The 13,444-nt window shown below is 42.6% G+C and overlaps 1 protein-coding gene across 6 annotated transcripts in view; it reads right to left on the bottom strand.

Annotated features, from left to right (window-relative positions):
* The window catches only part of ATP7B (ATPase copper transporting beta), a 52,630-nt gene that overhangs the window by 25,101 nt on the left and 14,085 nt on the right, over window positions 1-13,444 (bottom strand). For all 6 annotated transcript variants that reach the window (XM_079969631.1, XM_079969635.1, XM_079969630.1 and 3 more), the window contains 7 exons: window positions 9,766-10,972; window positions 8,429-8,677; window positions 7,341-7,504; window positions 4,800-4,961; window positions 1,596-1,672; window positions 1,074-1,248; window positions 714-947 (listed from right to left, as the gene is read on the bottom strand). In XM_079969631.1, the coding sequence (XP_079825757.1) occupies window positions 714-947; window positions 1,074-1,248; window positions 1,596-1,672; window positions 4,800-4,961; window positions 7,341-7,504; window positions 8,429-8,677; window positions 9,766-10,972 (2,268 nt within the window). The remainder of the gene's footprint in view (window positions 1-713; window positions 948-1,073; window positions 1,249-1,595; window positions 1,673-4,799; window positions 4,962-7,340; window positions 7,505-8,428; window positions 8,678-9,765; window positions 10,973-13,444) is intronic.

The following is a 13,444-nucleotide window of genomic DNA, read 5'->3' as shown; positions in this document are numbered from 1 at the left end:
TAAACTTAATGTTCACTCTTGTAAATTACTAATGCAGGCAGACTTAACCTGGGGAAGTTGTGAACTCCTACTCAACTCGGTTTCCAAAGAAAGGCTAGAGGGGGATCTTTCAAGGTTATGTTTCCATCCTCAAAGCACAGAGTCAGAACGGATATTCTGTGAGATCCCAAAAGTGCTCACTGGGTGAGGGTGGAACTGCTACACTAGCAAGCACGTCCAACTCTCTAGACACTGCAATCTACTCCCAGAGTAATAAAACGGGCAGTGATCTTTTTTTTGCCAGGGGGGTGGGATTCCCAAAGTTGTTGAGCTTTTTTGGGGTGGAGTGCCCAGAGTTCTTGTACACAATACTGTATCGTTCAAACAATATGCCACCGGCGCAGGGATGTGTGACAGCGGCAGAAGCAACAATGGGACATAGCGCCGGGGGCAGAGCGATGCGTGATCGATCAGGACCACCTTTCTGAATGCCACGATCAACAGGAGCACCCCAGGGACCTACCTATCAATCGCGGTCAACCAGCTGAACATGTCTGCACTAGTGCATCTGCACCATGCTGACCGCTCTGTGCCACACCCTCTGTCTCTCTCTCTCTCCCTCCCAGCAAGCAACAGCGACCCGTCTTCTGGGAAGCTAGCTTGGTGGTGCCACCTCGCTCAACATGTTGCTTCTGGTAGGGTCCCCCCTAGGAATGAGTCTTAATATACGTTACCTTTGCTATGTGCTCCAGCCACCGCCCAAGAGATATGAACACAAACAGCATTGGAGGGGTGTCAAAAAATGTGACGGGGCTTTGCTCTGCCTTTTCACCTATCGCAACCATCAGAATGACGCATGAGTAGATGTAAGCGATAGACGTGGCCAGCACTATCAGGACGTCCATATTGGCCATCTTGTGCTTAAGGGACTTGTAGGCTTGGACATAGAAGTACCATCCGCCGAAGAACTGCCAAAAGAAAACAATCTATTTTTGTAACACTTTTGCTGGCTTGATCAAGCCTTTCGTCCTCTGTGTAAATACCCAATTATGTAATGGGAGATTAAAAAGAAAGGAAATATTCTTGAAATGTACCTGAACCAAAGTGCAAAGGAGAAAGAAAAGAAGGTTGAGAATAGATAATCCAGGGATCACATTTTGCTCCAGAGCCATTGATCCGTGCTGCTGACCATCAGGTATTAGCATGTAAATCATTAAGATCAAGACAGGGATACCAAATACCAGGCTGCATAAGAACGATTTCCTCCATCTGAAAAGGCAGAGAATCCACAGTATTAGAGTCTTCAAATTTCCCTGGTAACTAAATAGGTAAATATTGCACAAGGCCTGCTTCTGCTGATAGCAGTACCAGCTGAGGAACCACTGAACCCCAAATATAGATTTCTGATTCCATGTTTTAGCTCAAGGAATTCATATACTTACCTACACTTCTGTAAAACAAAGACAATCAAAGGTAATGCGAAACGTCTGCATCCACAAAAAATTGAACATTCACAATTTTCAGTCACACAGATATTCAGTTACCTGCATTGGGAATTATTGTGTTGCCATCCGTATCTATCAACCACACCCTTTCATATATGTAGCTATACTTACTGTCGGATTTCCTCTTTGTGATCCAAGTTATGATCCTTTGGATCCCTTTTAGCCAAAGATGCTTGAAAACCGATCCCCTTTACAAAAAAAGAAAGAAATAGTATAAAAATAAATATGAAATAAAAACAGCTCAAATGAAGTACTGCTGGTTACATAACACTAAAACACTGCTCTATGATTTTTCAAGCTCTCAAAATCTGGGTTTTCAGATTTTAGAACCATTTCCCGATATGTAGCTCTGATTTGTATAGACTTTCCAAAATCTAAAAACGGCTGGTTTTGCTATTATTTCACTAGTATCAAATATTAACTGGAACCCAAATAAAAGGAAAATTGGAGAAAACAAACACTAATTGGATCCAATTATATCCAATTATGCATTTTATCATCATTCCTGAAAATGTATCTGAACCGACCAGACCTTTAATGGTTTTTGAATATTTACTCAAAGACCCTTCACAGACAAGGGAACCTTATCCCAAAATCCATACAACACTGTTGCAAGAAAACCCTAGACTTCCACAGAAAAACTCAGGGGCATAATTTAAATGTTTCCATGAATGAAGCCAAGTGGAATAGTGTATGGGACAAAATACTGAGCGAAAGAGCCCATAAAAGGGGAAATTATTTTAAACTAATACACAGATGGTACATGACTCCTCACATCCTTAGTAAAATTACAGGTGAGCAGTCCATTGTGCTAGATGGGAAGTAGGGAGTCAGGAACCTTCTTCCATATGTGGTGGTCCTGTGAAAAAATAAATGAGTTTTCGAAAAGGGTATTCTATGAAATGGGACTAATAACGGTGTTATGTCTAGATCCAAAATGTCTAGATCCAAACATTATGTATCTCCCCCCCCCCCCAATAAAAATTATATACCACTTGATTGTAAAAGGAAACCTCAAAGTAGAAAAGAAAATTTCAAAAGACTATAATTGGCTACTGCCGTCCATGCATGGACTTCTTTGGAGAGATTCCATAAGGTAGCTTTGAAAAGAAGATAGATATTAAATAATAACAGTTGACAGGAAATGTCGTGTAAATGTAACCTGACTGATCCTCTTAATTTTGCTTGTTATTCTAGTAAGTTTTCTATTTTGTTGATACGTGCACGTCAAAAATAAAACTACACTAAAAACTATCAAATATCACCAGTATGTTACCACCTTAATTATTTCGAATAACACTATACAGGAATTTAGTGCTACTGTCCCTCATTTTTGTATTTCTTCTCCTGTTTTCATTTTAATCTCATAGCTTATTTTTTCCCTATAAAGTGGCTTCACACAGCTTCTATCCACAGACTGATTCAAAATTAAAAATTTTATTCCTTTATTCTTTTTAGAATTCCACAGTAAACAAGGAAACCAACATGCCAGAAAAGTCTACCTTTTAAAAATCAAATTCTGTCCTTGAAGAACATTATTGTTCTCCCATGATCTGGAATGATTCTCCTGACTGTGCTTCACTGTACAGACTTCTTTGTTATCCTCATTTTTCCTACTGTAGCTGCAGAACTGGGGTTGATCATCCTTAAATTTTAAAGAATTCAGACTTTTTGCTAAGCTACCGATCTGCAACTTGCGTTGGGCTTCCTATAAAGCTCTACTCTGAACAACCATTACCGTAAACTTCAATGTGCTATAAGACAAGATCTCAAGAAGCACTTACATAAATTGACGCTTTGCTTTACAGGAGTTTGAGGAATGTTCAACACCATTCCCGGGAATGGTGAATTCATTTTCACATTTGTTTTGCAGCCTGCTATTTCCCTTGCCAACAAAGGTCTGTATAGTAAAAGCTATTGTCAGGGACTCAGCGGGAGCGCAGGGAGGAGAGGAGATGGAGAGCGAGGGGGAGCAATCCGAGGGCAGCGTAGGAGAAGATGACAGCAGCCCAATAGATTCCACGAGCCTCTCCAGCGAATCGGAAGATTCACAGAAGGGGGCGCCGATGGGCAGGGCAAGGGGCGACCCAAGGGGGACACCCCAGAAGCAAGGGGCCAGCGGGGACTCCCAAGGCAGCAGTTGGAAATCAGGACCAGCTTCCCCACCAGAGCGTAGTGGGGGGGAGGAGTCCCAGGTCTCAGAGCCCACATATGCACCACCAGCGAGAGAAGATGAGTCAGGGTTGACCACGCCTCCATCGGAGAGCGAGTTAACGGTCAAGAGGAAAGTTGCAGGCTGGGCGCGCGCGCCAAGTTCAAATGTACAGGCGAGCGGCACAGAAGGTAGCCCGGATAGGGAACCAGGTCCTAAAGCCCGCCGGAAGGAGGGGCAAGAATCATCAGGGTCAGCGTCAGAGGAGTCCAGGAAGGATGAAACCCTAGCGGGCAGGAGGGCCCAGAGGAGAAAGGAACTTAGGAAGAGGTGGAGCAAGGCGAGAGTCTTAAACTGGTGTGGAAGGGGAGGAGACTCAGACGGGACTTCGCCGGTCTAAGGTCGAGACGTAGAGCTGCACGCTGCGGCTTTAAAAAGGAAACTGAACCTCAATAAAGACTTTTGTACATAACTACAGCCTAGCGTTGGTCCTCTGTGAGCTGGGACCTGGAGGCAGCTCTGACAGCTATGGTTTTCCCAGTAGTGATGTATGGAAGTGAGAGCTGGACCATAAAGAAGGCTGATCGCCGAAGAATGGATGCTTTTGAATTATGGTGCTGGAGGAGAGTGTTGAGAGTCCCATGGACTGCAAGAAGATCAAACGTATCCATTCTGAAGGAAATCAGCCCTGAGCGCTCACTGGAAGGACAGATCCTGAAGCTGAGGCTCCAATACTTTGGCCACCTCATGAGAAGAGAAGACTCCCTGGAAAAGACCCTGATGTTGGGAAAGATGGAGGCCACAAGGAGAAGGGGACGACGGAGGACAAGATGGTTGGACAGTGTTCTCGAAGCTACAAACATGAGTCTGACCAAACTGCGGGAGGCAGTGGAAGACAGAAGTGCCTGGCGTGCTCTGGTCCATGGGGTCACGAAGAGTCGGACACGACTAAACAACAACAACAATTTCCCTGAGAAACGACGATAGCCTGCAGCCATGTATCTAGTGTGAAAGTTTACTAACCAGTAAACACAACTAGCAGCCTGGCTGGCACAAAACTTGTTAACGCCCACCTTACTGATACTGACCCCTAGCTCCTGCAGCAATGGCAAATGCAGTTGGGCTTTTTAAAAAATAAAGAACAAAATGTTTTAATAGCTTACCTCAATAATCTTTATAACATCTCGAGGACCAACAACTTCCGGGTCAAAGCGGATGTGAGCTTTGGAAGTAGCCAGCACTACAGATGCATAAAGAATGCCAGGCGTTTTGGTAAGCTTGGATTCAATGTTATGAACACATGAAGCACAGGTCATCCCTAGGACCTGAAAGAGAACTGCAGTTAGTGTTAACATGGGAAGTTGGCTTATAAACCACCAGACCATTGGTTCACCTAGTCCAGGTACAGCTAACTTGGTGCCCTCCAGATGCTGTGGATTCCTCTTTTTTTTTTTTTTAATAATCTTTATTGATTTAAAATACAAACATAAAAGATCATTTACAGTGGAAACAAAGAAAAGAAAGAAAGAAAGAAAAGAAAGGATGTGAAGAAAAGGGGGGGAAGTATACAAAAAGAAAATACATAATCTCAAATAACAGTTAAATAAAAGTTATGGATGTAAAACTTCTAATCGTTCTCATTATACTGTTTATACTGTCACTGTTTCTCACACAGCTTTTTGTTATTTCATATTATTTTCATATAACCCAAAAAGATAATCTGTTACACTTTTTTACTTACAGGTATAATTCAAGTTATGCTAGTATAATATTATTTGTACAATATAATCTTAAATATTCTTTAAATATTCTCCATTCTCCATATACTTTCTGATCTGAACATGGAACAATGGGAAAGATTGTGGAGGGTAGATATTAAATTTACAGCATGTAATAATCTTAGGGAAAACACAATGAAGATGCTATACAGATGGCACCATACCCCTTTAAAACTTGTTAAAATGTACAATAGCAGATCACCAAATTGCTGGAGATGCAAAAAAGATACAGGGTCATACTATCATAAGTGGTGGACCTGTGTAGTTACAGTGGTGCCTCGCAAGACGAAAAGAATCCGTTCCACGATTCTCTTCGTCTAGCGGTTTTCTCGTCTTGCGAAGCAAACCCATTGACGGCTTAGCGGATTAGCGCTATTAGCGGCTTAGCGGCTTTTAGCGGCGTATCGGCTTATCGGATAAGCGGCTTAGAAAAAGGGGGGGAGGGGGGGAAAACCGCAGGAACTCGTCTTGCGAAGCAAGCCCATAGGAAATTTGTTTTGCAAAGCACCTCCAAAACAGAAAACTCTTTCGTCTAGCGGGTTTTCCGTCTTGCGAGGCATTCGTCTTGCGGAGCACCACTGTATCCGTGAATTTTGGAACAATATCTACAATGAATTCAAGAGATTATTCAAACTTACTTTTAAAAAAAGACCAGAGATTTTTCTATTAGGTATCTTACCAACAGAAATTAAAAAATATATAAGACCATTGTTCATGTATGCAATCACGGCAGCTAGAATACATGTGGTGAGAAACTGGAAAAGTGAAACATCACCAATGATAACAGAGTGGCAGACACTTATGATAGAGTACAGTGGTGCCTTGCAAGACAAAAAGAATCCGTTCCGCGATTCTCTTCGTCTAGCAGTTTTTTCGTCTTGCAAAGCAAGCGCATTGACGGCTTAGCGGATTAGCGCTATTAGCGGCTTAGCGGCTTTTAGCGGCTTATCAGCTTAGCGGATAAGCGGCTTAGAAAAAGGGGAGGGAAGGGGAAAAAAGTCGGAAAAACTCGCAAGACATTTCGTCTTGCGAAGCAAGCCCATAGGGAAATTCGTTTTGCGAAGCGCCTCCAAAACGGAAAACCCTTTCGTCTAGCGTGTTTTCCGTCTTGCGAGGCACCACTGTACTTGCAACTAGCAAAACTGACGGGAAGAGTTAGAGGAGTTCCAAATCAGAAAGATGTTGTGGATTCCAATTCCCATCAACCCCAGCCAGAATATCCAACAATCAGGAAGCAAAACTGCTCAAAATGTGAAGCTGCAAAGGTGGAGGCAAATATCGATCAAGATGCCAACTTTCTGACCACACAAAAGGCCTCTAGCGACAGAACACGCAATGAGAACAAGACTGAGATGTGTTAAGAGGCCCCGGGAAGAATGGCAGATGAAAGTGATGGACTATATGGAACTGGCGGAAATGACTGGCAGAATCCATGACCAAGGTGAAGAGTTGGTGGAAGAAGATTGGAAAAAAATCAAAGTTTATTTACAGAAACATTGTAAAATTAAGGAATGTTAGAAGGTTGTTGGAATGAAGTAATATGGTTTTAGCAGAAATGATATAAAGGATTAGGTTAAAATTGATTTATTAATTGGTGAAAGACGAGAATTACAGTATATTAAGATAAATCATTAGGTTAAAAACAAAGCTGGAAAGGATTTGCTGAAACATCTAATTGAACTAGAATACAAAAAAGGGAGGTGTGAGGAGGTCAAGGAAATAAGCAAAGGGAAGAAAGCTATGTAAAGGTCTGATCTGTTTTTTTAATTGTTTGTATTTTTTATGTCTTTGTTATTTTTCTTTTTTATTGTTTCTTTTTGTAATTTTCAAAATTTGAATAAATATTATTATTATTTTTAAAAAAGAGATGTGTTAAGAGGCAGAGAAAAGGTTCGGTCAAACAAGCACACACTTTGTGAATCTCACCTTAAGATCTATATTGCCATCTGCACCAGGATAGTCTTGCATGATTGACGCTCTGAAACCGAGGTTCTCAATCAGCTGGGCTATTTCCAGGGGCTGAATTCTGTCCGGCTTATATTTTACTTCAACTTTCCCTGCCATCAAGGCAACGAGGACAGAAACTATTCCTGTAGTGAGAGAACTGCATTCACACATTTGGATTTCTCTTCATGAAAACCATATGAAATTGTGCTTACTGTATTAGTTATGTATTTTGATTGGGAATTTTGATTTTCCAGATTGATAACCACATCTGAGATCTGTGAATAGTAAGCCATCTATAAATGGACTAAATAATAATAACAATAATAATAATTTATGAGTCACCCACAACCAATGAGAGCAGTACACAGCTCTTACTGTTAAACAGATGTTTTTGTTATTCAACTCAGGCTACTATTTTAGACCCCTTTACTTGGAAGCATGCCCATCTGAAATAAATGGTCCTCACTTCAAAGAATATATAGTTATGAGGGAGGCTAAGCAATGTATAAATGAGACTACAGTGGTGCCTCGCAAGACGAAAAGAATCCATTCCGCGAGTCTCTTCGTCTTGCGGTTTTTTCGTCTTGCGAAGCAAGCCCACTAGCGGCTTAGCGGAATAGCGCTATTAGCGGCTTAGGGGCTTAGCGGATCAGCTGATAAGCGGCTTAGCGGATCAGCTGTTAAGCGGCTTAGCGGATCAGCTGTTAAGTGGCTTAGCGGCTTAGAAAAGGGGGGGGAGGGGAAAAAACCCACAGGAACTCGCAAGACATTTTCATCTTGCGAAGCAAGCTCATAGGAAATTCGTTTTGCGAAGCACCTCCAAAACGGAAAACCCTTTCGTCTAGCGGGTTTTCTGTCTTGCGAGGCATTCATCTTGCGGGGCACCACTGTATATTTACTCTGATAGAATGAGATATTCCCATTCAAGAGCAGGATGCTAATCCACCTCCTATGGTCTCAGATCTGCAGCAAACATCCAGATAGCCAGCAGCAGTTGAAAGCCACGGGCTCAACACACCCAAAGGCGCTACTAAAACAACCAATATATTGCATATTAGCTATTTTACCATCTTCTTTTTGCAGATTCTTCTCGATGCTTGATACACATGATGCACAAGTCATGCCTGTGACCTGCATGAAACATTTATCGGTTTTTCCTGCTGTGGATGGCTTTGGAGGGTCATTATACAAGTTCCTTTTCTGTGGCAAAAAGTCTCCGCATGGCAACTCGGAAAGAGTTTCACTTCTCAGAGAAGCAGAGGCCAACATGCTGGTCTCCATACTTCCAACAGTAGCAGGTCTCCCGTTGGTGGTATCTTGAATAAGAACATCAGAAATTGCATTCATATAAGCAACAGCACAACTACAGCAACCATGGAACTACCGTATTTTTTGCGCCATAACACTCACTTTTTTCCTCCTAGAAAGTAAGGGGAAATGTCTGTGCGTGTTATGGAGGAAATGCCTACGGGTGGCATGCCTACGGATTTTCCTTCTCTAAAAACTACATGCGTGTTATGGTCAGGTGCGTGTTATAGAGCGAAAAATACTGTATTTTACTGGCATACAGTGTTGACCTAACATGCTACACTTCATTTACAAGGTTTGGTATTTTCTCCTAGGCTGCACCTATGTATTGTATTCCAAATCTTAAAAGGATCAAGACCAAGCACATCAGGGTGTTTCACGATTCCAAAGCCAAGCAGTGAAACAGCTACTGAGGACTAGGCAGAACTCCAGAGAAATTCTGCTTATAACTTATAAACTAAACTGCAATATGTTTAAGCAGGACAGTACAGAGGTTGTACAGTTTGTTGATCAGTAGGGATGGGGGAGAAATTCAATTCCGTTCACATTTAAAGGTGAATCTACATAATTTGCGCTTTCCAAAACACTAAGGGAACCGAAACACACCCATCCCAGAAATTTGAGCTTCTCCAAATTTTGCAGTGCAGTTCTCTAGTCAAGTAATGAGACCTGCGGGTGTAGGGCAGTACAGTATACAATTATTATTAGCAGTAGTAGCAGTAGTATATAAAATGTATATATTAGGAAAAGTGTGCATAATATGCACACATTAGTAGCAATAGCATATAAAAATGCATTTTTATTTCTAAAAATAAATATTCGAAAAACAAGCTTTGCAAAAATGTTCATATTGGGCCAAATTCCATACAAAAGTATATACTAAGAGACATTCACACTAAGTTGCTAATGAATGAGTTGTGGTTTTTAATTGCAAGCTGGTGTGGATATGTGGATAACTCAATTTCGGATTTTGGAAAAAAAACTGAGAGAAACCAAAATCGACACTTTTGCCCATCCCTAGATGCTAGTACTGTTATGGAGGTGACAAGATCCTTTCCAATGAGGAAGTCTCCATTACAGAAAAGCTGCTTTGTACCTGTTAAGACAGAAGCATCAAATCCCATGTCTTCTATAGCGGATCTGAGTTCTTCAGAGTTGGTTATCATCAAACTGTAGTATATAATAGCAGTGCCTTCAGCTAAAGACACAGATATATGTCCGACTCCTTTTTTTTGCGATATGGCGCTCTCAATGGATTTTACACAGGAATTGCAAGTCATTCCATCAATCCTAATCACAGTTGTACAAGACTCACTTTGCGGGACCACGTGAGGAGGGTTGCTAGAGATACAAGGCAAAGATGATGGCGTGCTTAAGGTAAGCGGTCCATTATGGTCCTCAACTTCACTGGAAAAGGAGACTTTAAAGTTACCAGGGGGAAGGGCTTCAATAGCTTGCTGCAGTGAGGATGGAGTGATCAGATTCTGGTCAAACCACACAAGAGCATTTTTCTGTTCCAATGACACTTTAATACGCTGGACACCAGGCAAGTCTGAGACTGAACTTTCAATGATGTTGATGCATGATTTGCAGTGCATTCCTTCCACACAGAGCTCTACAACAGATGCACTGGTCCCATTGTTTTCTATTCTGTCAGCAGGCATTCTTATATTTATCTGCTGTAAACGTTCTGCATCAATCAAGCCAAGTTTCAACGGGGCTTGTTTGTGCTTAATAGTGCTTTCATATCCCAGGCTGTCTATGCTATTTTTTAATTCATCAGGCTTAATGATAAAGGGGTGATAAGCAATGATGGCTTCCTGGCTGCTGAGGGTCACCCTGATCTTCTTCACCCCATGTAGTTTCCCAATCTTTTCTTCAATGGCGCTAACACAAGACTGACAGGTCATGCCTTCTATTTTGATCTTAACTAAAGCTTCATCGGTCCGTTGCCCTGAAGACTGCGTTGTATCTGAAACGCTGGCATCAAATCCCATGTCCTTGATTTCTTGGCAGATCTGATGGGGACTTATTTCCAGTTCCAAATACTTGACCACAGCGTTATTTTCCGTAAGAGACACCTTGATGTTTACAATTCCTTTTACCTTGGATATTCTGCCTTCTATGGAATGTACACAGGCTTGGCAAGTCATACCCAAAATACTGATGGTAATAGCATTCACTTGAGAATGAGGAGGGGGTAAATGATCCAAGTCCTCCACAAAGCTAGTGTTGTCAAATGCAAACTTTTGCTTCATTGCTGATGCCGATATGTGGGCAGGCGAAGTGTGCCCAGGGACAGCCTGAAATTTACAGAGAAAACAAAAGCAGAAATAATGTACTGTGGTGTTTACTTTGACGTATACAGTTAAGCCTCGGTTCCAGAAGCCCATTCAGCTTCCAAAATGTTTGACAACCGAGGCGCGGCTTCCAATCGGTTGCAGGAGCTTCCTGCACTCAATCGGAAGCCGTGTCAGACGTCCGGCTTCTGAAAAACGTTTGAAAACTGGAGCATTTACTTCCAGGTAGTGCTTTTTTTCTAGAAAAAAATGTTTAGGGGTACAGTGGTAACTCGAGATGCAAACGGGATCTGTTCCGGAGCCCCGTTCGCATCCCGAACAGAACATAAGACGCAACAGCACGTCTGCATGCATGCGGGTCGAGTTTTGCCACTTCCGTGCAAGCCCGTGACGTCATTTTGACCGTCTGCGCATGCGCAAGCGGCAAAACCCAAAAGTGTAATTCCCAAGGTATGACTGTACTCTCATTTTCCTACTTATATTGAAATACTGCCCCCCCTCAATGAGGCCAAATTTAGATTCACAAAACGTTTAGGGGTATGCATCCCCCCCCCCCCCGAAATAAAAAAAGGACTGCTTCTGGGTTTTCAGCGTTTGGGAGCTGAAACGTTCCAAAACAGAGGTGTTTGTGACCTGAGGTTTGACTGTACTATTCTATATAGGTAAAAACAGTTCCTAACAATTTTGACATTGTAAACATAAATATACCAAACAAAGGGATGTGGAGTGATCCAAATTGGGATGCTGTCTAATTATTTTGCTGCCCATCTGTGCTAGGGCATTGATGGACACTTTAGGGGGCTGAGGAATTACACTTCGTTAATTGGAAACTCTTGGTTAAACCCATTAGCACTGGTAAGGAAGGGATGAATGTTCAGTTACAGGACCCAGATTAAAGGATACCTAGCACAAATGTAACCACTGGCAGCAACAAACCATGACACCCTGAACTCAACTACCTGCCCACAGATCATAGAATCGTTGAGCTGGAAGCAGCGGCATAGCGTGGGTTGTCAGCACCCGGGGCAAGGCAAGTAATTTGTGCCCCCTAACCCGGGGCAAGGCACGTAATTTGCGCCCCTAACCCCTAACCTGCCGCCGCTGCCAGCTTCTTCTTGCTGCTGCCTGGGCTGGTCGGGTGTGGTTCTCTCCCGCGCTCAGCGCTGCACTGGGCGGCCGCTGCACTGTCCCTCCCCCAGACAGTCCCTCCCTCACTCTCTCTCCGCTCCGCACCGCAACGCACGCCTGGCACCCTCCCCCTCCACAGTGGGCGGCGACCCGGCAGCTCGGATCGGATTCGCACAGCCAGCACTGCAGTGAGAGAGAGTGAGTGAGCCAGGTAGGGGCAGAGAGCTGCGAGTGCGAGCGCCCCCCCCCCCAATGTTGCGCCCGGTGCGGCTGGCCCCCCCTGCACCCCCCACGCTACGCCACTGGCTGGAAGGGACCACGAGGGTCATCTAGTCCAACCCGCAGCAATGCAAGAGTCTTTTGCACAAGGTGAGGGAGAGAAAGCGGAGATTAAATCCAATACATACAGCCATGGATCTGCTACATGGCCTTGAACACTCTGCCCACACCCCACCTCTGCACAATGGCATCATTGACCTCACCAGGAAATCTTACCTGTTCCGACATATTGTATGTGACATATTAACAGATAAAACAGGGCCATAATAATAGTCTTCATCTTTCTTTCTTTTTTACATTTGCTACTCTCCCCTTAGATTTGTCATCTCTAGGTAACCTATAAGCCTTAAGGCTGACAGCTGTGAATTTAGCTGTCTGTTTGCATTTTAAACAGAGCAGTAAACGAGTAGTACAATATATGAACCCAGAGATGTTTCATATTGGGAGCAACCAGCAATTTTCTTTAGTCCTTAGCCTAACAAAGTAACACAGCCAAGGTTTAAGTCCTGATCACTTTTGTTCACCGTTCTTGCCACTGTCGTCTGGATTTCAACTGTAAGGAATTTGCCTTAAATCATTCTCCAAGTAAACACACTGAAATCAATGGATTAAAGTTAATCATAACTACCTTATTTACGCAAATTTAATGAGCCATCAAATCTAATGCACACCTCAATTTTCAAAACCTTGAAACCAAAAAATTATTTGCTGGTGAATGTAAAATGCGCCATCAAATCTAATGTTCACCTTAATTTTTGTGGCGTAATTTGGTGTGCATGACATCCGAGTAAATACAGTAACCCAAATCCATTTATTTCAATGGGTCTACTCTATGACTTAGGTGGATACAACCCATAATGTCTTTTTCTTTCCAAACCTTCCTTTCATTTAAAAACTATTTTTAAAAATGAACAAGTAAACACCCTTGTAATTGCTGTCCAGTTGCAACAAGTGACCTACCAAGGTACTACCCCATTTAAAATCAACAGCATACACACCTCAACAGGTGTGTTTACAGCTAGGTAAACCAACACATTTTTACTATCTTTAGTTACGTTAAATTCTTTT

Source organism: Podarcis cretensis, assembly GCF_951804945.1.
Source record: "Podarcis cretensis genome assembly, chromosome: 3".
NCBI lineage: Eukaryota > Metazoa > Chordata > Lepidosauria > Squamata > Lacertidae > Podarcis > Podarcis cretensis.
Note: the sequence above shows the minus strand (reverse complement) of the source record. Positions and strands in the feature narration are given on the sequence as shown.